The 20984-nt window shown below is 36.5% G+C and overlaps 3 protein-coding genes and 2 long non-coding RNA genes across 5 annotated transcripts; 4 read left to right on the top strand and 1 right to left on the bottom strand.

Moving 5' to 3' along the window:
- Nucleotides 1–2952: 2952 nt before the first annotated feature.
- On the top strand, nt 2953–4827 carry LOC147486138 (uncharacterized). Its single transcript, XR_015203220.1, has 6 exons — nt 2953–3051; nt 3210–3344; nt 3459–3587; nt 3761–4073; nt 4166–4261; nt 4345–4827. It is a non-coding gene; the product is annotated as an uncharacterized LOC147486138 (long non-coding RNA).
- A 910-nt stretch (nt 4828–5737) lies between these two features.
- On the top strand, nt 5738–6919 carry LOC147486137 (uncharacterized). Its single transcript, XM_086573659.1, has 2 exons — nt 5738–6202; nt 6407–6919. Exons 1-2 carry the CDS (start codon nt 5738–5740, stop codon nt 6917–6919), a joined length of 978 nt encoding a protein of 325 aa, XP_086429785.1.
- Nucleotides 6920–7033: 114 nt separating this feature from the next.
- LOC147486136 (ATP-dependent DNA helicase PIF1-like) lies at nt 7034–8217 on the top strand. The gene is made up of 3 exons (XM_086573658.1): nt 7034–7357; nt 7604–8066; nt 8183–8217. Exons 1-3 carry the CDS (start codon nt 7034–7036, stop codon nt 8215–8217), a joined length of 822 nt encoding a protein of 273 aa, XP_086429784.1.
- Nucleotides 8218–9125: 908 nt separating this feature from the next.
- Nucleotides 9126–10838, top strand: LOC147486135 (uncharacterized). Its single transcript, XR_015200910.1, has 5 exons — nt 9126–9287; nt 9402–9456; nt 9599–9690; nt 9988–10131; nt 10252–10838. It is a non-coding gene; the product is annotated as an uncharacterized LOC147486135 (long non-coding RNA).
- Nucleotides 10839–12117: 1279 nt separating this feature from the next.
- Nucleotides 12118–20750, bottom strand: LOC147486134 (uncharacterized). Its single transcript, XM_086573657.1, has 13 exons — nt 20706–20750; nt 20423–20552; nt 20150–20183; nt 19365–20069; nt 19210–19256; nt 18543–18605; nt 17425–17489; nt 17156–17326; nt 15469–15594; nt 15201–15357; nt 14032–14136; nt 12838–13058; nt 12118–12406 (listed from the first exon to the last, which is right to left on the bottom strand). The coding sequence occupies exons 1-4, from the start codon at nt 20748–20750 to the stop codon at nt 19682–19684; spliced, it is 597 nt and encodes a 198-aa protein (XP_086429783.1). The 3' UTR covers nt 12118–12406; nt 12838–13058; nt 14032–14136; nt 15201–15357; nt 15469–15594; nt 17156–17326; nt 17425–17489; nt 18543–18605; nt 19210–19256; nt 19365–19681.
- Between the last annotated feature and the right edge of the window lie 234 nt (nt 20751–20984).

Below are 20984 nucleotides of genomic sequence, written 5' to 3'. Positions count from 1 at the left end.
CAAAATGAAATGTCACAATATTTTTTTGATATATGTCGAAGTGATGGAAAACAAAGAATATCTTTTACATACCCACCTAGTTTTTCAATATTTTTTGAAATGATACAACAAAATATGTTTTTCTGTTGTGATGTTATTAAGGAAATGAGCATACCCAATGAAGTAAACCAAGATGACCCTAAGCTCGTACACAACTTCACAACAACTTAAGGTGAGCAATATGCCTAGCGCCGTCCCACACTCCCCGCTTTATGATACCTAAAAGCAACAAATCAACATATTAGGAAAAAAAATAACAATAATAAATAAAAGCAGAGCGATCTAATAATCTATCTAACAAAACACAACTGTGTGGGGGCCGAAGGGGCCAATCCGACGGTCCAAAATCTTTTTCACCAAATTATGACTTGGCAGAAACAACAAATCCCACCTGGTATGCTGTTTTTGTCCGCAATATCTGGGTCCATACGATCAAATCTTTTTTCTCATCTCTCCCAAATCACTTTTCCATCCTTTTTTCTCACTTCTTACTGCCGACTTCTTATTGCAATAAGACATCACTTCTTTCCTCAGTGTAGCTGTTGTAAGGTAAAGTTTCCAACCCTTTTGATTCTCATAGTTCTTTTCTTTTTTAAACCCCCTAAAGGAACAACCTTTTCCAATGTGTCAATGTCGAGCTGTCATCTTTTTCGTCCCCACTTTCGTCTTTTTCGTCGTCCACTTTCGTCCCCTAAAGGAACAACCTTTTCTAATGTGTCAATGTAGGAAACCTCAAGTGAAAGATCGCCATTGAAGTGATTTGAAGCAGTTGTTTGAAGTGTTGTCTTTTATCCTTTCAATCAATTAAATATAAAAAAAGTTAGCTTCAAGTCGATGAAAAGAGAGAGAGTTGTTTTTGTAAACCTGAAAATAGATATTGTTTTTGGCAGCTTTGGTAAACTTTTTGCTGGCTTGTATGCTTGCATATGAGTACGGTAGAGTTCTATTGTATGTTCCTTGAATATAAGGAAATACCTTACTCATGAGAGTATGTAATTGGTAGTAATTCTTTAAGGGGCCATTTGTTTTTGCCTCTTATAAGACCTTGGGGTCTTATAACCTCTTATAAGATGTGGCCCAGTGATTTTTGATATTTTTTTGGTTTGTTTTTTGCCTCTTATAAGAGGCATTCTACTAGAAATGTCTTATAAGAAGCTTCAATTCTATAAGTACCAAAATTAGATCTACTTCAATTATATAAGTCTTATAACTTGAAAAATGACTCAAACACCCCCGTCCATATACCTCTAATCCCATTTATCTCTTCTTTCCTTTTCATTATCTTCTTCTCCAAATAACTCCATTGCCCTATTAAAACCACCACCACCACCACCGGCTACCACCACCAAACTATTAAAACCACCACCACCACTGCTGCCACTACCACCACCACCACCACCACTGCCGCCACTACCACCACCATCATTACCACCATCATTACCACCACCACTACCACCACCATCATCACCTCCGCCACCACTATCACCGTACTATTAAGACTATCACCACCACCACCACCGTGCTATTAAAACCACCACCACCATCATCACTACCATCGTGCTATTAAGAGCAATATCATCACCTCCACTATCACTACCATCACCACCACTACCACCGTACTATTAAGACTATCACCACCACCACCACCACCACCGTGCTATTAAGATATCTACCACTTCTACTACTACTACTACCACTACCACCACCGTGTTATTAAGACAAATATCATCACTTCCACTACCACCACCACCGTGCTATTAAGACCACTACCACCACTGCCAATTAAAGTAGTTTCCTAAAATCGATATTATAATTATCAAAATTGATTTGAAATCGAAAATCAAACTATATCTTTGTTTCAAATTAATCTATTCATGTTAAATATGATGTAAAGTAGGGTTATATTTGTCAAATAACCATCTATAAGATGTTATGTATTTGTTTTTTCTATTTTTACAAGTGCTTATAAGAGGAACTTAAAATGAAAAACAAACCACTTTATAAGACCATCTTATAAGACCGTCTTATAACACATGGTCTTATAAGACCCTCTTATAACTTAACCCAAAAAAACAAATAGCCCCTAAATGTGTCGTTCTATTTTGAAGAGTTGGCTAATGGCTAGGGACTCTTAGTTTACTGCAAGGCTACATTTATTTCTCTTGGGGACCGGGGTTATGGTGTGATGCCGTGAACTGAACTTCTGAATATTGTGTGTAAAACTGGTTAACTATTTTGACTGATTACAAACTGAAAATAATTAAAAAAATAACAAAAGAAATTATCTGATGTTCATCATTTTGTGAATTCTTTTTAATATGATTCCAATCCTTTTGTGGTTCAGTTCACAATTACTACTCGTTTGTTGAATCACCACTGTTACGTGTAATTTTCTTGTGTGTAGAACTGGTTAACATTGTTGAAAAATCTGTGAGGCTTGAGCATACAATTACTACTCGTTTGTTGAATCTCCAATGTTACGTCTGTGAGGCTTGAGCATACATTAGCTCCAGATAAACTAATTTATGTACTTGGTGATTCATTTGGCGGATGTTTAGCACTTGCTGTTTCTGCTCATAATACTTCTATTGATCTAGGGTAACATATACGCTTTAGCATTCATTTTGTTTCATGGAATGTTCGGACATTTTAATTTCCTTTTGCATCTATTTGTTTCTTATCTCTTCATTCTTTTGTTGAAATGGTTGGCCTAGAGTTAGTATGCATAGAATCATTTTCTGTTGAAAATTAAGGACATGTGAGAACATGTCTCATTCCATAGGAGTTTTTGCAAACTACATGGTGTCGTACTTCAATATATATTACTGCCATTGCAAACTACAAAGTTTCGTTTTTGTTGTTAATCTTTTTATCTTTTTATGTTCTATAGGATCACATGGATAAGGGTAAGCGTCCAAGGATCCATCGAACAAGAAACAACAAATTTTTGTTCCGGTCGCAAATAGACTCTTCCTCCAACCACCTACTCCTCAACGACCTGCTTGCTCCCGGGTATTACTCTCACCTGGGTCGGTTGCGTTTGGGCAAAAACTGCTTGTGTTTCCCGTTCATTATAATTTTACTTGGTGTCGTACTTCAATATTACTGCCATTGCAAACTACAAAGTTTCATTTTTGTTGTTAATCTTTTTATCTTTTTATGTTCTACAGGATCGCATGGATAAGGGTAAACGTCCAATGGACCCTTCTAAGGATCCATCGAACAAGAAACAACAAGTTTTTGTTCCGGTCGCAGATAGACTCTTCCTCCAACCACCTACTCCTCAATGACCTGCTCGCTCCCGGGTATTACTCTCACCTGGGTCAGTTGTGCTTGGCCAAAAACTGCTTATGTGGCCCGTTCATTATAATTTGTTGGTTTCACATTACATTTTTGAACTGCTTATTTGGTTTATATAGCTTCCGCCGCCACTTCTCAACAAAGGGAAACGCCCTTTCGACCCTTCTAAGGAACCTTCAAAGCAGAACAAATATGCTTTTGTTGCCCCCCAAGATATACTCAGTCTTCAACCTCCTCCTGGCTTCTAGGTATTTACTGTTCCTATTTCTCTATGTCTATCTCGCCTATATATATTTCCCCACTTATGTTGTCGTTCTGTTGGCCCATTTTTACGTTTTTCGTTTTGCTTTATTCATTTCCTTCTGCTTTATTCATTACCATTTACTGATTTATTCATTTCTCCCCGTTTGCCTCTGTGTAGAGAACATCCCCTTCCTCTGACAAAGACACAAAACTAACTAAAGGAATACTAGGCCAGCGAGCTCGAAGGGCAAGAGAAAGGAGCACTAAAGAGAAAGGCATCTCAGACTTCGCCAACCAAGCGCATCGTGTAATTGGCCATCAGCTGATAGGTTCAGCATTAAATACCTCTCCTTCACTTCCCCGCACTCCATCTACAACTAATAGGCGGCGAGCACAGGGTACTACAATTACACCTCGTACGAAGAACATGTCGCATCAACTACCCATGACAATGAGATCTTTGTGCCAACGCAGTCTCACCAAAATGCAAGGTTAGTACGGGGTTTAATGAACCTTTCTCTTGGCTCTTCCTGGTTTAAATTTAAAAAATAAACTATAATATTTTCTTCTACATTCTTCGCAGTGCGCGTAACTGCGTGCCTACATTAGTTCATCCAATACCACCTTCAACAAATGCAGCTTCAACTTCTGCATCATCATCAACTAACTGAAATCCGCGGTATACTTCTTCACATTTATTAAAATAGGAATGCAAAAAAATTGGCTCTTTTGTATAAATAAAGTAATTCTTCTCTCCTGCAGACCACAACCATTTGCCGATCTTGCACAATACTGTGAGGATATTCACACTAATGGCTTTGACCGTCCGATTTCTGCTAATAATGATGACATAAGTGATGATGAAGACGAAGTTGACAATATTGTTGCTAACCGTCTGGTTGAACAAGGAAGACACTCTTTAGGGAAAATGGATGTTCAGTGCCCATTCTGTAATGCACTCCATTGGATGGATGAACGACTAACAAATTCATCTTTATCACGTCCTCGATTTGGGACTTGCTGTTTGCAAGGGAAAGTCAGATTGCCTCCACTCCGAGCATTGCCGCCAGCCTTTAAAGCTCTATATGATGGAAATGATCGCAAGTCAAAGTCATTTCGCAAGAACATAATGCAATACAATCAAGCTTTCGCATTTACGAGCCTTGGAGGAAATGAGCGTGTGTTTATTGGACGAGGTCCCCGGCCTTTTACTATCCATGGTCAGCTGCGTCATAGGATTGGAGCACTAATTCGACTCAGGCGTGACCAACTTACTCACGACTTTACATATATGATCGGTCTTTGCGTTGGAGTTACGTCAACTTCGTAATCCTGGTTTGAACACAGATGTTCTGAAAATCATTCATGCAACTATGCTCCAGTATAACCATTTCTCTGCTATTTTCCGCCACACATACGATGTTCTTAGATCTGCCTCTCTTGGCCATGGTGAGAACTTCAACGTCCCTGCGTATTTGCATTACAATGCTACTACAGACAGACGTTGTTATAATTTGCCAACCGCAGATGAGATTGCTGTCATTTTACCTGGGGATGGCAGTGAACGGGGAAGTATTAGAGATATTGTGATATATCTTAAAGGAGGGCAAGAATTCATGCAAATCAGTGAATGTCATCCAACTTACTTGCCTTTGCATTATGTGCTAATGTTTCCTTCTAGAGATCTTGGGTGGTCACCTGACATGAGACGTTCAAACAGTTTAACTGGGGTAGCCACTGATGACCGATTGACACAAATGGATTTCTATTCTTATTGGTTGTTTGAACGCCCTGGGGAATATTTTGCAATCTTGCGAGGGCACAAACTGTTCCAAGAGTTTGTGGTCGATGGGTGGGCAGTGACTGAACAGAACAAAATGAGATATTATAGACAACAACAAGACAAGCTTCGTGCGGAACTTTATCAAGGTATCACTGATGTCGCAGCTGAAGCTTTCGACCCAAACCAAATAGGAAGGCGAGTGGTCTTACCAGCATCTTGTGTCGGCAACCCAAGGCACATGTTCAAAAAATTTCAAGATTCAATGGCCATCACGCGTTACAATAAGCATCCTGATATATTTCTCATTATGACTGCATGGTAAATGGTAAATGCAAGCATCACTATCTCCGGACTTTTGCAGATGTTACCACCATGGACAAAGATGGATATCCTATCTACCGTCGTCGTGACAATGGTAGATCATATATTGTGAGAGGGCATACAGTTGATAATAGGGATGTTGTTCCTTACAATCCTTATCTTTCTAAAATGTTCAATTGCCACATTAATGTCGAGGTTTGTGCTGGGATCCGTTGTGTTAAATACATTCACAAGTATATATTTAAAGGGCATGACAAGACGACAATGGTGTACAGTGACTTGGATGAGATCCAACAATATTTGGATGCGAGATACATTGGACCACCTGAAGCTGTTTGGAGGTTGTTAAGTTTCCATCTGCATGAGGAGATTCCCACAGTTATGCGCTTGGCACTTCATCTCCCCGGAATGCACCGTGTCGTTTATAAAGCAAACGAACCAATGGCTGATATACTATCAAGAGCTGAGCGTCAGAAGTCAACTTTGACTGCCTTCTTTGAGTGTTGTGCATCAAATGTAAGAGCAAGCAACCTCACTTATCAAGAGTTCCTGGAATACTACATCTGGAACAAGCAATCACAGACTTGGACATACCGGATACAAGAAGGAAGATTTGCTATTGGTAGAATGTATTTTGCCAGTCCTAATTCCAGTGAGCGATTTTACTTGCGCTTACTTCTAACAGTTATAAAATGACCTAAATCATTTGATGATCTGAAGAGGATTGGAAATGGTCCCCCACTTCCAACTTTCAAAGATGCATGTGTCGCACGTGGACTTCTAGAGGATGACAGTGAATGGGTGCAATGTCTACAGGAGGCTGCAGTCATGCAAACTGGATATCATCTTCGCAGACTATTTTGTGTTATTCTCTCAGAGTGCAATCCTTTGCAACCTCATACACTGTGGAATGATTTCTGGGAAAATATATGTGATAACCTTCCACACAAGCTTCGCACACTGTTCGACATTCAAGAACCTACCCCTGATGAAGTGCAAGATTATGGTTTATTTCTCTTAAATGAGATTCTAATAGAGTCAGGTAAATCACTAGCTAATTTCCCTCCGATGCCGATGCCTCTGTTAACTACCAAATGGAACTTAGTTGTTGCAAACCGTCTCATATGGGACCAACGACAATTTCAATTTGACCCTCAAAATGAAATTGCACATAGCAACAGGGCACTCCTTAATGCAGAGCAAGACTTTTCATATAAAGCAGTGATAGATTAAGTTTCCCAAAATGAAGGGAAGCTATTCTTTTTGAATGGAGCAGCGGGAACAGGCAAAACTTTTGTCTATAACACAATTGCTGCTACGTGTCGGGCTGAGGGGCATATTGTTATTATGGTAGCTTCATCTGGAATAGCTTCATTACTATTGGCAGGCGGTCGTACTGCTCACTCAACTTTCCGCATCCCAATAGATATTCTTGATACCTTTGTTTGTGGGTTTAGTAAGAATTCAATGCATGCCGAATTATTCAGGGAAGCCAAACTTATTATTTGGGATGAAGTCCCAATGCAAAACAAGTTTTGTGTTGAGGCAGTTGATCGGACACTCTGGGATACTCGCGACAATAATAAACCTTTCGGTGGAATAACAGTGGTGTTTGGTGGTGATTTCCGTCAATGCCTTCCAGTTATACCCAAAGGGGTTCGGGAACAGATTGTGCGTGTTTCTTTGCGGTCTTCCTTCCTTTGGAATCACATTCATGTTCTTACTCTTGCCTAAAACATGCGATTGGAAAATGGAAACTCTACAACTATTGCGTTTGCAAATTTTTTAATGGAGGTACCAAACTTTGCATTTTCCCTTCTACTATTTTCCTTCATTCTAATATTCATTTGCATCTTTTTTTGTACAATTTTTTTATTCGTCCTAATATCATTACTATTTTCTCCTTGCCACGCTTAGATAGGAAGTGACCCATGTGAGACGGTTGAACTACCATCAACAATTCGACGGTGTGCAAATCTTCAGGATCTTATTTCTACTATATATTCTCAGCTGAATCAAGCTACCATTGTTACACCCGAATATTTAAATAAGCGCACGATTCTATCAGCACGCAATGATGATGTCAATGACATTAATGCAGCAGCTTTAAATATGTTCCCAGGGGAAAGTACTCTCTTTCTAGCTGCAGACAAGATGGCAGACGAGGATGCAACCAATCCAACAAATATTAACCAATACCTAAATGAGTACCTAAACTCACTTGATCCAGCTGGCCTGCCACCATTTCGTCTCAACCTAAAAGTTGGTTGCCCTATAATGTTGTTACGAAATATTGCTCCCAAAGATGGAACCCGCTTGATGGTGGTCCAATGTCAGCCACATGTTCTTTTTGCAAGAATTTTAACTGGTGAAAAGGCAGGTAATCTTGTATTTATTCCAAGGATATCTCTGTCGCCGTCATCTTCTGATTTTTCTTTTCATATGACGAGAAGACAATTTCCTGTACGTCTTGCTTATTCAATGACTATAAATAAGTCACAAGGACAATCAGTGAAATATGTGGGAATTGACCTTCGCACTGAAGTTTTCAGTCATGGTCAGTTATATGTAGCCCTATCAAGGTGCACTTCTTCAGACAGAATCAGTATTCTCCTCCCTCCAAATTCAGGAAATCGCACCCCAAACTTTGTATACCCAGAAGTCTTACTATAATTCGTAAGTTCTTTTCCCATTTACTTTGAGTAGTTTCTCATTGATTTCATGGTCATCAAATTTATACATGTGTATTGGCTCTGACTTGGTTAATGTGCTTCATTCTATTTATGTAGTTCTGTGACTTGGAATGTATTTCCATTTTGTCCGTTTTTGCGCAGGAGATTTCATTACGCACCTTGGTTAGTGACTTTTTCTCCAATTGGTTGCGGAGATTATTCGATTGATTTGAGCTTAATTTTGATTGATTTGAGCTTTGATTTGGTTATGGTGCTTTTACAGGATTGGCTGGACAGGCTTTGAAGGTATGATTTGTAGCTGTTAGCTGTTGAATAAATTTGCTTGTTAGAAAATAGAATGAGACTATATATTCTTGTGAAATGCAGGCTGTGTATGTACTGTACTCAGATGATCATGCCTTAAAGCTCCCGTATTTGCGATGGCTGGATTTGTTTGCGCCCTGTTTGCATTTGGGATTCCCCATTTGTCAACTTTGAGAATCTGGCTTGGATTTCAATAGTCTTGAGTTTAATATATATCGTCATAGCATTTGATATCCCAAATTTTTGCTGCTTTCTTCCATTTGATATCATCGTTAGCATAAACTTTTGTGTCAGTGATTAGTAACCGTGCTTGGTTTCTTATTATTGTCGCATTACCTGATATTAATATTTTTAAGCTTTATTACATCTTAGTACCTGTTGTGACCTAATCATATTTTTCTGCAGATTCATATATATGGGAGGACATCCGTTCTGGTAGAGCTGTGGAGGATAGTTCTTTACTTTCAAGGTTCCTTCTAATATCTTTTGCTGATTTGAAAAAGTGAAGCTTCAACTACCGGTTTGCGTTACCTGCTCTGAAGGTTGATCCTCTAGCAACCTTGATTGATTTGAGGCCAGCTTCAGTCTACTTCAATCTAGAAGAGGTACCGAGAATTAAATTTTATATATCTGAGTACTGGTAAATATAAATGTTTAGATCTGTTCTTATTGTTAATTGGTATTGGTTCTGATGAGAAATGGTTTATTCTGAGTAATAGGCCGAGTCCCTGTCAGCTACTTGTAACGAATGACGTAACTCAAGCTTAACAGCAGGTCAGCGGAGAGGGTGCAACTTATGAGTTATTTTTAAACGCATTCTTTTTTAATCAATTTTCTGTCTTAGTAATACAGAGAGACGACTTCTTTTTGTGCTTTGTTTTCCTTCTGCTTTCTTTATCACTTTAAACCTTTCCAGATGTGCCATTCTTTCTGGTTAGTATAACGGAATCACTTGCTACCATTAGCCCACTAAGAGTCTGGGAGGCCTGCCAAGGTGACCATACAAAGGTTTGTTCATGCATCTATCAGTGTGCCTGAAATGTTTTTTTTGTAGTAATGAAGCAATCTAGCAAAATTATTTTGAATACGTTACCTGAATTATTTTGAATAGTCAACTTGTTGCAAGGAGGAAAAGGTTTGTAAACTTCGAAGCTAGCAGATTCGGCTTCACGTGACATATAGATCCATGCCTGACTTAACTTACTGGAATTGCTCCTTTTTTACTTGGTCTACAACTACATAATTTCTAGAATGGAGTAGAGTCGGGGTAGAAGCAATAATCACCTAAGATGCTGCTATGTACAGGTTGTGTCAAAGGAATATTTCGACCTTTGATCATGAGGCCCTATATGAATTCCTAAACCAGCTGATGTACAGAATGTCGATCAAGGTGCCAAAGCTATGAGCGAGGCTCAAACCTACTGTAGAGCTTCCTATAAAGCACTGGTGGTAAGTAACAAGTGGAAATACTTCAAATTAAAAATTTCATGTGTATGTTATTATTGTTCTCTAATTGATGTTAATGGTGCGGGGCAAAGATGGCTAACATGAGTTGGTGAACCATGGCAGCTCATTCTCCTGGAAGCCAGATGGCATCAAGTGTGAAGACGTTGGTTGTTTGCATCTTATTCCCAAAGAACTTTCCCTGAAAATTTTAAGTAAAATTGAAGATGGAGAAAGGTTTACTGTCTATGTTGTGGTCCCAATGTCGCCAGAAGGGATACCAGAGAGTGCATATGTTCAGGCAATCTTAGACTGGCAGAAGAGGACAATGGAGATGATGTACACTGACATTATTCAGTACATAAATGGTCACTACATAAATGGTCTCTGTTTCTACTGATGGCAATAAACTAATAATCACATCTTCCTTTTTCTGTGTCTCTGGCTCACTGCATTAGCAGTAGCCATAAGTTGGCCTTCTTCCGCCCTTCCCAGTTTGAAGTTGCTCATATCAGTCATACTTTGACTGATGATGCTTGTATGAGTTTGCTTAGAATGAAGCTTTTCTGCCAAGTAGCTCAGAAAGCTTTGATAAAGCTTGTTGAATTCGCAGTTGTTGTTAAGGTTTACACACTGCCAATTACTGTTTAAAACAATAGTACTGCCAAGATGATTGAAATATGAGAAAATCTACTATGGTAGTCTTTGTAGTGTGGTATCGTGTTAATCTATTCTTTTTTTCTTTTGGTTAAAGATCCTTCATTAACTTTAAAATGAGGAATTACAGTCATAAACCCCAGCATCTATGGCCGACTGGCCTACTTCATGAGTCTACCCCAGTGATTGCCCTACTGGCCCAAAAGAAAATAACTTGACTGCCATAGATTACAAAACAATAATTAATCAGGTAAGTCCTGGTCAGATGCCTCCTCCACTGATTAGAGAGTCTTCATAAGCTCCTTATTATCACCCAGCACCAGCACTTGTCTCAGCTGTTGCCTGTCTTTGAGTCTAGCGGCTACCAGCTCAGCTTCAAGCCTCCAAACATTTATGCTTGAATGGGATTTTGAGCACTAACCAACTCAAATTCCATGTCCTAATCTTTCGCCCATTCAAACACAGTCCTTGACTAAGATAACCTCTTCATAATATGAAAAAGTGGTTGTCGTTATATTTGAACAAGGTATGCAGGCGCGTCGACGCCTCGCGGGCCGTAGGCACGGGCATACCCTAGTAACTCAACAATATACAATATTACGATAAGAAGTCAAAGAAATCCAATTTTAAGTGCAATGTATTAGTAATCTAAGTAAGAAAATGTTGCCTAAAAGAATCTTATGTGCTACTTCTTACCAAAAGATTGTCAACGTGCTGATATATATGCGAGTCTTTGAGTATGGTGAGTGTCCGGAGTCAGCTTCGAGTGTAACGGGTATCCGTATGTCTGAGGTCGATCTATGCTGAAAGAGTCATTGTATGTGGGCATTGTGCAAATCACATGTCACTTAGTTTAATTATTTTCTTTGAACGAGGTTGATACATGGAGTTGTTAAAATTACTATAAAATAGGAATGCTATTGTAGCATTCAAACATGAACTCCGGGTAACGATCAATTACAATTTTAAAAGGTCTCATGTCTATTACTGAGTAGCCCACCTAACAAAGCTTGGCAAATATTAGAAACCAATAGCGCAATTTACACGCGGCAATGAACATCCCATCCCAAAAAGTGGACATCACTATAATTCAGAGGGGAATTCGTAAATGACTTCTCTACAATCTGCACTTATTTTTTATTCTTTAGAAATCATTCACACTTTTGCTGAACGGAGTGCATGGCCAAGTTTCAGTATTTTCACATTGTTGGGCCAATCGTTCTTCTCCACATATGTTATACATATTCTTGAGGTATGAGCGGTTGTCCTTATATTATACATAAGATGGGTTATAGCATTGATCACAATATAATGGGGTTGGCAAGCACAAAATCCTTTTTACGCATGTAATAAAGAATGATCTTTTCTTTCTTTCCATAACAATCAGAAAAGGCATCTTCCTCTTACACGATATATGCATCTAAGTCCAAACGTTTGATGAAGTTTACGTTTTACGGTTTGTTCAATTCCTACTACAGCTTTTATGTATATACAATTACAATATAATAACTTACATCAATAGAGTTACAGTAAAACAACACAGATAGTTTTTCACGTTTGAGCTCCTTGGCAGTTTCTCATTACTTTCAGAATCCATGCAGCAATTCCACCACCACCTGGTCCTCTGGCACAATGAGTTAAACTTATCATTGAACAATGCAAATCCAGTATCAATCTCCCTACTTCTAATGTACCAAGCAATAATCATGCTCAGAGCCATCCTTCTTAAGCAAGTAACTTGATGGAAATTGCAAATATCACTTGGCCGAACAAAAATCTTTTGCTCGAGACTGCACTCAATTCTTTTATAATCATTAATAAGATTTCTGGCTAGAAAAAAAAAACGGTTTTTCAAAAACAAAAGGTCTTGCTTCTTCCTTGTCCGATATCCTAACAATTAACTGATGACAAACGTGATTACTAAGAAAAGGCTTTTAAAGTGATAGAATTTCGATGTTACATCCTATCCTCACATCATATAATTTTACGTGATCTATAAAATCTGAAAATTGGAAGCCACACATAAAGTAGGAAATAAACACAGATGAGACATACCTAAGCCCTTGCTTGCATCTTCTCTTCGCCAATATTCCATCTCGTTAACCTACTCGGATCCTCTATCAAGTATCTACATGTGGAAGACAATACCAAGATCTGCTCCAATTTGATCATACTCTTTGAAAATGCATAAAGTTTTGCTTACTTGTTTCCTAATGAGTGATGAAGGCTTAAGTCCATTTCCTCCTCTTCAATTGTTAACCGGCTTTGCTTTAGACCTAATCATGATGTACAGTAACTTGTTATACATAATTACATACACCTTAATTAAATAAGAGGGGACTACTTATAATAAGCATTTGAGTATCAAAAATGAAAGAGCTAAAGGAGACTAAACTGAAAAAGCCAGGGTGAAGAGAATCACTACGGCCATGTCTAAGAAAAACAAAAAATTTCATCAGTGCATGACCTGATTAGCTGCTTGATATGAGCAAGGAGGTGATTTCATTTTAATTGGCTTGCACTGGGAATTGATACTAATTATGAAGTAGACATACTTCAACAGTAAAAATAACTCGATCATGTTTTTTTCAAACTCTTAAAATCTATTGTGTAACTATGTATTAAGTTAGAAATCAACTACTAAATATAGCAATTGTCATGTTCACGAAAACAAACCATTGCTTATCATGATACAATAATACAAATATGCTTTATTTATCTCTTATTCTCTTTATTGCAGTATCGGGTAGCATGTTGACGCGTACATTCTTATTTGCAGTAAGAATGCACACGTGATCTTATATTCTTCCATTCTATATAAAGGAAGCAAAATAAACTGGTCACTTATATATAAATGTAACCTCCTCCCATTCATGCACACTTCTATCAATAAGATTTTTTTCTCATTCTCTTCATTATTCAATCTACTTTGGTTAGTGTTGTGTTTTCTCTAAGACTATTTAATTCTAACACGTTATCAGCTCGAAGACTCTAGGAGCTATCAATTTCTAAGTACCATATTCTTCTACTCATCATCTACTACACAAAAGCAAAGGTACAAAAATGCTATAAATGATTAAAATAGTAATAGTAGATAACAATCGACAATAAACCCTTGACTCCCATATACTGAGAGTTATAGTTTTCTACTATGTTGTCCCTTACTGCTTACTCCCTTCTACATACCCGGCCAATTGAACTGTTATAGAGTAAATGAAAATTGAAAGTAAACAAAGGATATCATCTTACCTTCACAAAAGCCTTCGTGTGGTATGAGGTATAATGCTTGGCCTTAGTCTTGATTGCTTATTAGCACCAACACCATAAAGATCTAGCACTGCTCTTCTATTTGTTCTACAAAAGAAACCCAGCTTGTAAAGTTTATTACAACATAGACCAAAAGTTTTGGAATTTTAATAAATCCAATATAATGGGTCAGAAGTTTTAACAAAAACCGTGGAATTTTCATTCGAATTATATAACAAACTCATATTACATCAAAAGCTTTGAAGAAGACAAATAAGAATTGAAGAGTTCCAATGATAAACTTAACGTTAATTACCCTGACAATAAGCAGAACATTGAGTATTTTCTTACCCTAACAATAAACTTAACATTTATTATCCTGAGAAACTAAGAACTTTACCTGTTCGAATTCAAATTTTTGCACACGTATATAAGTGTACAAAAAATACTTTCTTTTTTCAATCAATATCACAGTTGGAAAAAAGTTGAGCTGAACAATTTTGATGATTGTAGAAGGCAAGGGTTGTTGAAACGTCTGAATAAGACTTTTTTTTTGGATGAGAGATTGAAGTTATCAATAATCACAACCACACAATGAATATTGTTAAAGTTCTTGAGATCGCTCTCAATATTATAAGTTTGCTTGAACATTGACGACTACGTATTCACTTACCCCAAGAAGATAGTATTTCAACTTGCACCATAATCCAATGTAATTAAGTATAAAAAATTTGCCCCAAAAAGGAAACAACATAACAAAAACCAAGAACCTTAACAAAAAAAAAATCTAGTTGTGAAAACTGTATAAAGATAGAAAAGTGAAAAAATACTCGTTGAACTTTTAAGGATGTTGTTCAGAGAAAATTAAGTTTGTGGTTACAGTTCATTATTTTGCAACTAATAAAAGGACTATATAATAATTCTACATAAGCAAAAGTGATTTGAAATGCATGTTTGGTACGCTGATACAAAGAACCACAAACATTCAAAAATCTTGAATTGGATTACTTTCAATGTTCAATCACTTGGAATGTGCAAAATGTAAAAGGAAATTGAACTGAAAGTTATTAATTAACTATCTACATAAACAAATTTTCCAAAATATTTCGCTGTTCTTTGAATATAATCCTAATTAGTAATTCTATGAAGATGTTCTAAACCATTGTTGTTACCTGGTAAGTAAGGCTCTTTCCACCTCCAATTGGAATCAAAACAAAAGCATCATATGCACTTATTATTGCATTGATCACCTCCCATTGATAGGGTTTCCAAAAACTTTCTCGTTATTGGACTTAAAGAGAAGAAGCGCCCATTTTTAGAGGAAGCGTTCTGCAAAGAAATATGAATAGCAATTCAAGAAGGTTGTTGTTATTACAATGAAAGTAGATTATAAATATGTCTCCCTATAAATATTTGGTAAATTTTATTGATAGAACTTACATTGATAATTCATGATTGTACCTCGACAGCTTATATTCATATCTCCTGGTTGCCTCCATAATTTGTTCATCTCATCGAAGCAAGTGATTGAAGGGACAGTATACCACTACTCCATGAGAACTCATTCTAAAAAATGAGAAAGTTTAGTGAGTTTCATTGGCAACTTCAAGGCATACGCAACCTATAACCTTCAAGTCATAAACTAATTGACGATTAAGTGAATACCCATAAGCGTAAAAACCTAGAATCGAAGTCAACCATTTTCAAAACCCCTAACTTCCATGGCCCTAATGAGATTTCTCCTAAACATATTTGGAGAAGGCAAATAGATCCTTTTTAGCCAATAGATCTTTTTTCGTAAGTGGAGAAGTTGATAAGCTTAAGAGTAAAGAAAGGAAAGCTAGAAAACCGCAAACTAAACTTTAAGAGCAAAGAAAAGGAAGAACATTAACCTGTTTTTCACCTTAATGATTTAGATATGGATGCTAAGTTTAAGCCACCAAAGGAAGCACATAACTTGTTTTTCACATTAAAGCACATAAGAACCTCTTTTAACATTGTTTACAGGATCAACATGCTCATATAAAAAAATTGACTGCCGATAACTCTCAAGTCTTAAGAAAGTCTCATTAATAGCAACAATATTGTGAAAAAATAATTTAAAATATCATTCTTTTGTGAAAAAAATATTCTTTTCATAAGAACATTCACCACATTATTTTGTTTCCCCACTCATCATATCATGGAGTGGGTTACCGACCATATTTTTCACAATCACAACATTATATGCTTAGACATAAGAATTTTTACTTTTAAAAATTTATATATATACACCTTTGAAATCAATGTGATGAGCAACTTTCGTAAACCAATTTCATAGTTCTCACGGTTTGTATCAATGTGATGCACAACCACCCCACTCATGGAGTATATCCTAAAAAGAAGAAAAAAAATACTCAATTTATCTCATCAATTAAACTTTGTAAAGCTCAGAAAAAAAAATATTCAACAATATTGAGAAAATAGACAAAAGAGGCAAGTGGCATGGAAATCAAAATTCATTTTAGTGTCCGAAGACGTCATCTACGACTTATTTTTGCATACCTTGGATACCCTTCATTGCTCATTTGTAAAGCCTTGCAAACTTGGAGTGAAGTTTGTTTAAGAAAATGGAAGTGAAACTACTTGTGGTATAGACTATAGGAAAAGGCACTACCCACATGAGTTCAATTTCACTCACCAGTCACCACCCAATGGTGTGTTTTCAGTGTCAACTTCTCTCGACTTGTATTTGTTTTGAGAAGCTATGCACACACTCTTGGGTGCTGAGGAATCATATTCATACTCAAACAATCAAGTCGGTCATAATCTTACTCTTTCCAATTACACCTCAACAAAAAAAAACATCCCATGAATAAATGGGGAAAAAATATCCTTTCAAAATATCTCATATGTAATAATATATTGGTTTAACGACATAGAAAAAGAATCGGTGAGATAGGTATTACCAAGTCGTTTTTGAATGAAATATAGAGCAATGGACTAAAGAAATACAGTTGGTGATCATCTTGAAAAATCATCTTAATAACAAAAATTGTTCTCTTATAGTTACAATGACCAATCAAGTATAAACTAAACATGCTTAATTATTGCAAAAGGAGAAGAAATAAACGCAGTGAAATAATACCTGACTAACAATGGATAAGAATATGTGCCTCACTTCTTAGCCAATTAACAATGCAAAGAAACCTGCTTGCGTTGAGTTTATGAAAAAGCATTGCTTCAAGCGAGATAAGGCAACTAAGTCAAGAGGCTTGCTCATCAGGAGCTACACCATCGACCCGAACCCAAGGGTGACCTTCAATAAAACATAATACAAACTAATACACAAAAAATATTTGCAATTACAAACAATAATCATAGTCTCATAGACAATTTGATTCTAGAAAGTCTCACCATCTATAAGTTCTTCGAAGACACAAACACAGGAAGAAGCTCTGTATACGATCTGATATCTTAACCTAGCAGTACAGTTCAGTGAAAACAAAAACTTACCAGCAAGAACACAAACAAAAATTTTAAAATTCTTATTATTGTTATAAGTCATTATCCAAGAACCCAAATGAAGCTTTAGAATTTGGACTCTTTAAACCCATTGTACTCTCAATAATGACGGTATTGTGTTCGCATTGAAAGTGAAAACAGTAATGACATGTTTTCTTGAGAAAACAGTAATGATCCAAAACTAATATAGAGTCTCATTGTCTGCCACTGACATGGACATAGCCATACCCAATCGATCAAGCAAATTTTGATGAATATCCAAAACTTTAATCAGTCAATCAGTTTGTTTGATATACAAAACAAATTAAAACAATAAAGGCCACCGCTCGAAATAGCAAAGACGAAGTAAACGTCACTTGCCTGTTAATTCGAGTGAAGAAGACTATAAAAAAATTTGAGGTTGAGTTAGATAAAATTCCACTGATGAAGCTACGAAGAAGAAGATTCAGCGCATTAAACCGAGCAACAACTATCTAATTAAGAATGGAGACGGAGTGAATTTTAATGAAGGGCTTTTGATAAGATTTCGGAGAAGATTGAGAGAGAGGAATATCAGAGAGAAGTACTTTTGTAGTTTTTTTTGTAAAAATTTTGTTCGTAATCTTCCTTTTTTCTCTCCTGATTTTCAAAGAGAATTACTTTTGTAGTTTTGTCCATAATATTCGTAAGACTCAAGTAGAAGAAAATTGGGGATTTGCTAAAGCATAAGAAGTGTTACAGTCGGGGTGGGGAATCAATTCGCAAAGGTCTTCTGAGTTTGACGATTTTTTTTTTTTTTTGAGTTTGAGAGAGAGTTTGGGGTTTTTCTTTCGCTTTTCTCATAATATTTCTTTCTTTCTTTTTTTTTTTGTCAAAATAGGCAGCTTTTTATCCAGATTTTGTGTGAGGAAAAAAAAACGTAGACACTCTTGATTACAAAACTCAAAAAAGCACTAAAGAGTAGTGCTAACTCACCTGAATGCACAAAAAAAAAATAAAGCAAGGAATATATGGAGATCAATCAACCTCACCTTAGATTTCCTGGAATTAATGATTCCAATTGGATATTGAGGAAGCGAAGAGTAGAAGATGTGCTGCACATAGTGTTAGCGAGAGTTTGAGAGATAGAAATCACTCCAAGGTCAGAGTTTCGATCAACATTCTAAAGAAGAGTTCAAATTTTAGATGTAGAATGATTGACTTTTCAATTTTCAGCCGCGTGATTTATCGGGTTATTAGTCAAAATCGGCATTTTTTTCTCCTGATTTCCTGTGAGTAAAAACCCCTGGGTGCAACTAACAGGAGTCCTCCGAGATCAATTAATATGCAATTGTATATCAAGTTGGTTACTTCAAAAGATTCCCAATCGACTACACAATACAATTCCCCTGATGGCTAATCCATTCTAAAACAAATAGTATACCTAATTTACTTACTAAAAAAAAGGAACACACAAATTAAGTATTGAAAAAAGTGTCAAATTATTTTTTCTAGAACACTGATAGACTCTAGATAGAGAAGCTGCTCCCACTTTCTCTCCCCAGAAATCACATTGCCTTTTTTATGTTAGCGTCCATCAATTTATTTACAATATTAGCAACTATGTTTCCGCTTTCGTAGGTGAAAACATTATGAGGGTAGTCAATTTTATTCACCAGACAACAACAAAATAAAAAAGTAAATAGAACGTTACTTCACCTGATAAAGTAGAGTCCCATTGCTGACAACAACAAAATTCTGGGCGACTGTAAATTCCATATCAAAGTTAAACAAATAAAACAGCTCGTAATGTAAAACTATTAAAAAACAAAATAGAATCTATATCGGCCAAAATCTTCATCCAATATCCATACCAGTAATGCTATGAAGAGTTGTTCATACAGGGAAACCAACACTGTGCACGCCTTATCTGATTATCAGTATGCAAGCATGCAACACATTACGATCAAAATGGATTCCAGTTTCCGCTTTCTCAATCCAATAATCAATACGTATCAACTTCACATTTTGCACCCAAAATTATTAACCTACATCAGAAACCAAGAAAGTGTAAACCAATTCACACTAACTCACATTTTCGCCTAAAATCATTCAAAGAAGTAAATAAACCTGTTTCACTTCGCTTGACGACTGCGAACCGTTTTCTTGATTTGTTTGCGATCCATTTTCCTCATTTATATGTACAACCATTCTCTGCAATCGTCTGCGACCCATTTTCTACGTTCTTTTCAGTAGCGTTTTCTTCCACTTTTTGTTGCTCATTGTCCACTGACTCAAATTTGTGTTGTTCATTGTCTACTGGCTTAACTTCTTTACTACACAAAATGAGTAAGTTCGGAACTAATTCCATCTCAAGCGACAAAATATAACTCGAAGAAGCAGCATCCGCAGCAGAATGTGTTGAAGAAACTGAACTAAAACGTCTCTCATCATCAATTAATTGAAAATGAGGTATAAAATGAAACTCTATTTTCTCCCCATCAACTAAAACACTTTCAATATCAGCATGTAATCCTACTAATCCACTTTCTGGTACAATCACTTTCAACTCAGTATACCTATAAAAAACAATTCATATCAACAACTAATTCACCAAATTGAAACATTTATTTATAAATTTCATGAAGAAAAGACTCACTTGTAGATTCGTTGATTCTTAGTAACCTCAATGTCTTTCGTCCATAAAAAAAAAAAGTGAAAGTTAGAGATTCGTTACCTTGAAAGAAGATGATAACCTACTTCTTAAGGAAAACCTATATCGACTGCTGTTCAAAATAAATAAACCTTTCGAAATCAAAGAACTCTTAGATTTTGAGCCAGCTTGATAATGTCCAGATGCAAACGTCACAATATATATCCTGATAGGAACAGTTCGTATCAACTAAATACAATGGATTAAAGCAATATATACCAGCTGGTAAATCTTGCTTCTCTCTGTGATATTTATGCCCACCACGTCTCCCTCCTCTCTGGTCGACAACATCCTCCGCTAAAACATGTTCAGCAACGCTATTATTGAGGAAACCCGGAGGTCCTGACACCTACATAAGATATTAAAAAAAAACAAAAGAAACTTTAGCAAACAATTAAATAGAAGGCTACTAAATTTTGTTATTTAGATAGGTACCTCAATGCATCGAAAGCAGAAGGAAGAATGGAATTATTTGGTTGATTTGAATACTCGAATCTTTAACTGTTTCTATATGATTATTTTTCTTCTTCGGTGTCGTCGTGGTCATTGTCATCATCTTCTTCACTTTGAAATTTTTGAAGTTTATGTAATTGTTCTTCTTCTTCGTCGGAAGAGTAACTTTGTATGAGTGATAAGCTCATGAAAAAATCATACATCTTGAGTTTTGAGTAGATCATGTAAACCCCGCTTATAATCAGAAGCACATGCCTGAAAAGGGCCTAGAACACTTAAGCAACTTTTGCTTGAGACAGCTAAACCTGGATTGGGCTCTTTTAACTTC

This window comes from Coptis chinensis, chromosome 7, assembly GCF_015680905.1.
Source record: "Coptis chinensis isolate HL-2020 chromosome 7, ASM1568090v1, whole genome shotgun sequence".
NCBI classification, from domain to species: Eukaryota; Viridiplantae; Streptophyta; class Magnoliopsida; order Ranunculales; family Ranunculaceae; genus Coptis; species Coptis chinensis.
Note: the sequence above shows the minus strand (reverse complement) of the source record. Positions and strands in the feature narration are given on the sequence as shown.

Excerpts from the sequence above, each read along its gene's own strand:
- LOC147486137 (XM_086573659.1), top strand. The coding sequence starts at position 5,738 with ATGGACAAAGATGGATATCCTATCTACCGTCGTCGTGACAATGGTAGA. Across the intron at positions 6,203-6,406 it reads TTGAGTGTTGTGCATCAAAT|AGGATTGGAAATGGTCCCCC; the intron begins GTAAGAGCAAGC and ends GATGATCTGAAG.
- LOC147486136 (XM_086573658.1), top strand. The coding sequence starts at position 7,034 with ATGGTAGCTTCATCTGGAATAGCTTCATTACTATTGGCAGGCGGTCGT. Across the intron at positions 7,358-7,603 it reads AAGGGGTTCGGGAACAGATT|ATAGGAAGTGACCCATGTGA; the intron begins GTGCGTGTTTCT and ends TGCCACGCTTAG. Across the intron at positions 8,067-8,182 it reads TTTAACTGGTGAAAAGGCAG|TCACAAGGACAATCAGTGAA; the intron begins GTAATCTTGTAT and ends ACTATAAATAAG.
- LOC147486134 (XM_086573657.1), bottom strand. The coding sequence starts at position 20,750 with ATGACCACGACGACACCGAAGAAGAAAAATAATCATATAGAAACA. Across the intron at positions 20,553-20,705 it reads AAAATAATCATATAGAAACA|GTGTCAGGACCTCCGGGTTT; the intron begins GTTAAAGATTCG and ends TATCTTATGTAG. Across the intron at positions 20,070-20,149 it reads AAGAATCAACGAATCTACAA|GTATACTGAGTTGAAAGTGA; the intron begins GTGAGTCTTTTC and ends TGTTTTTTATAG.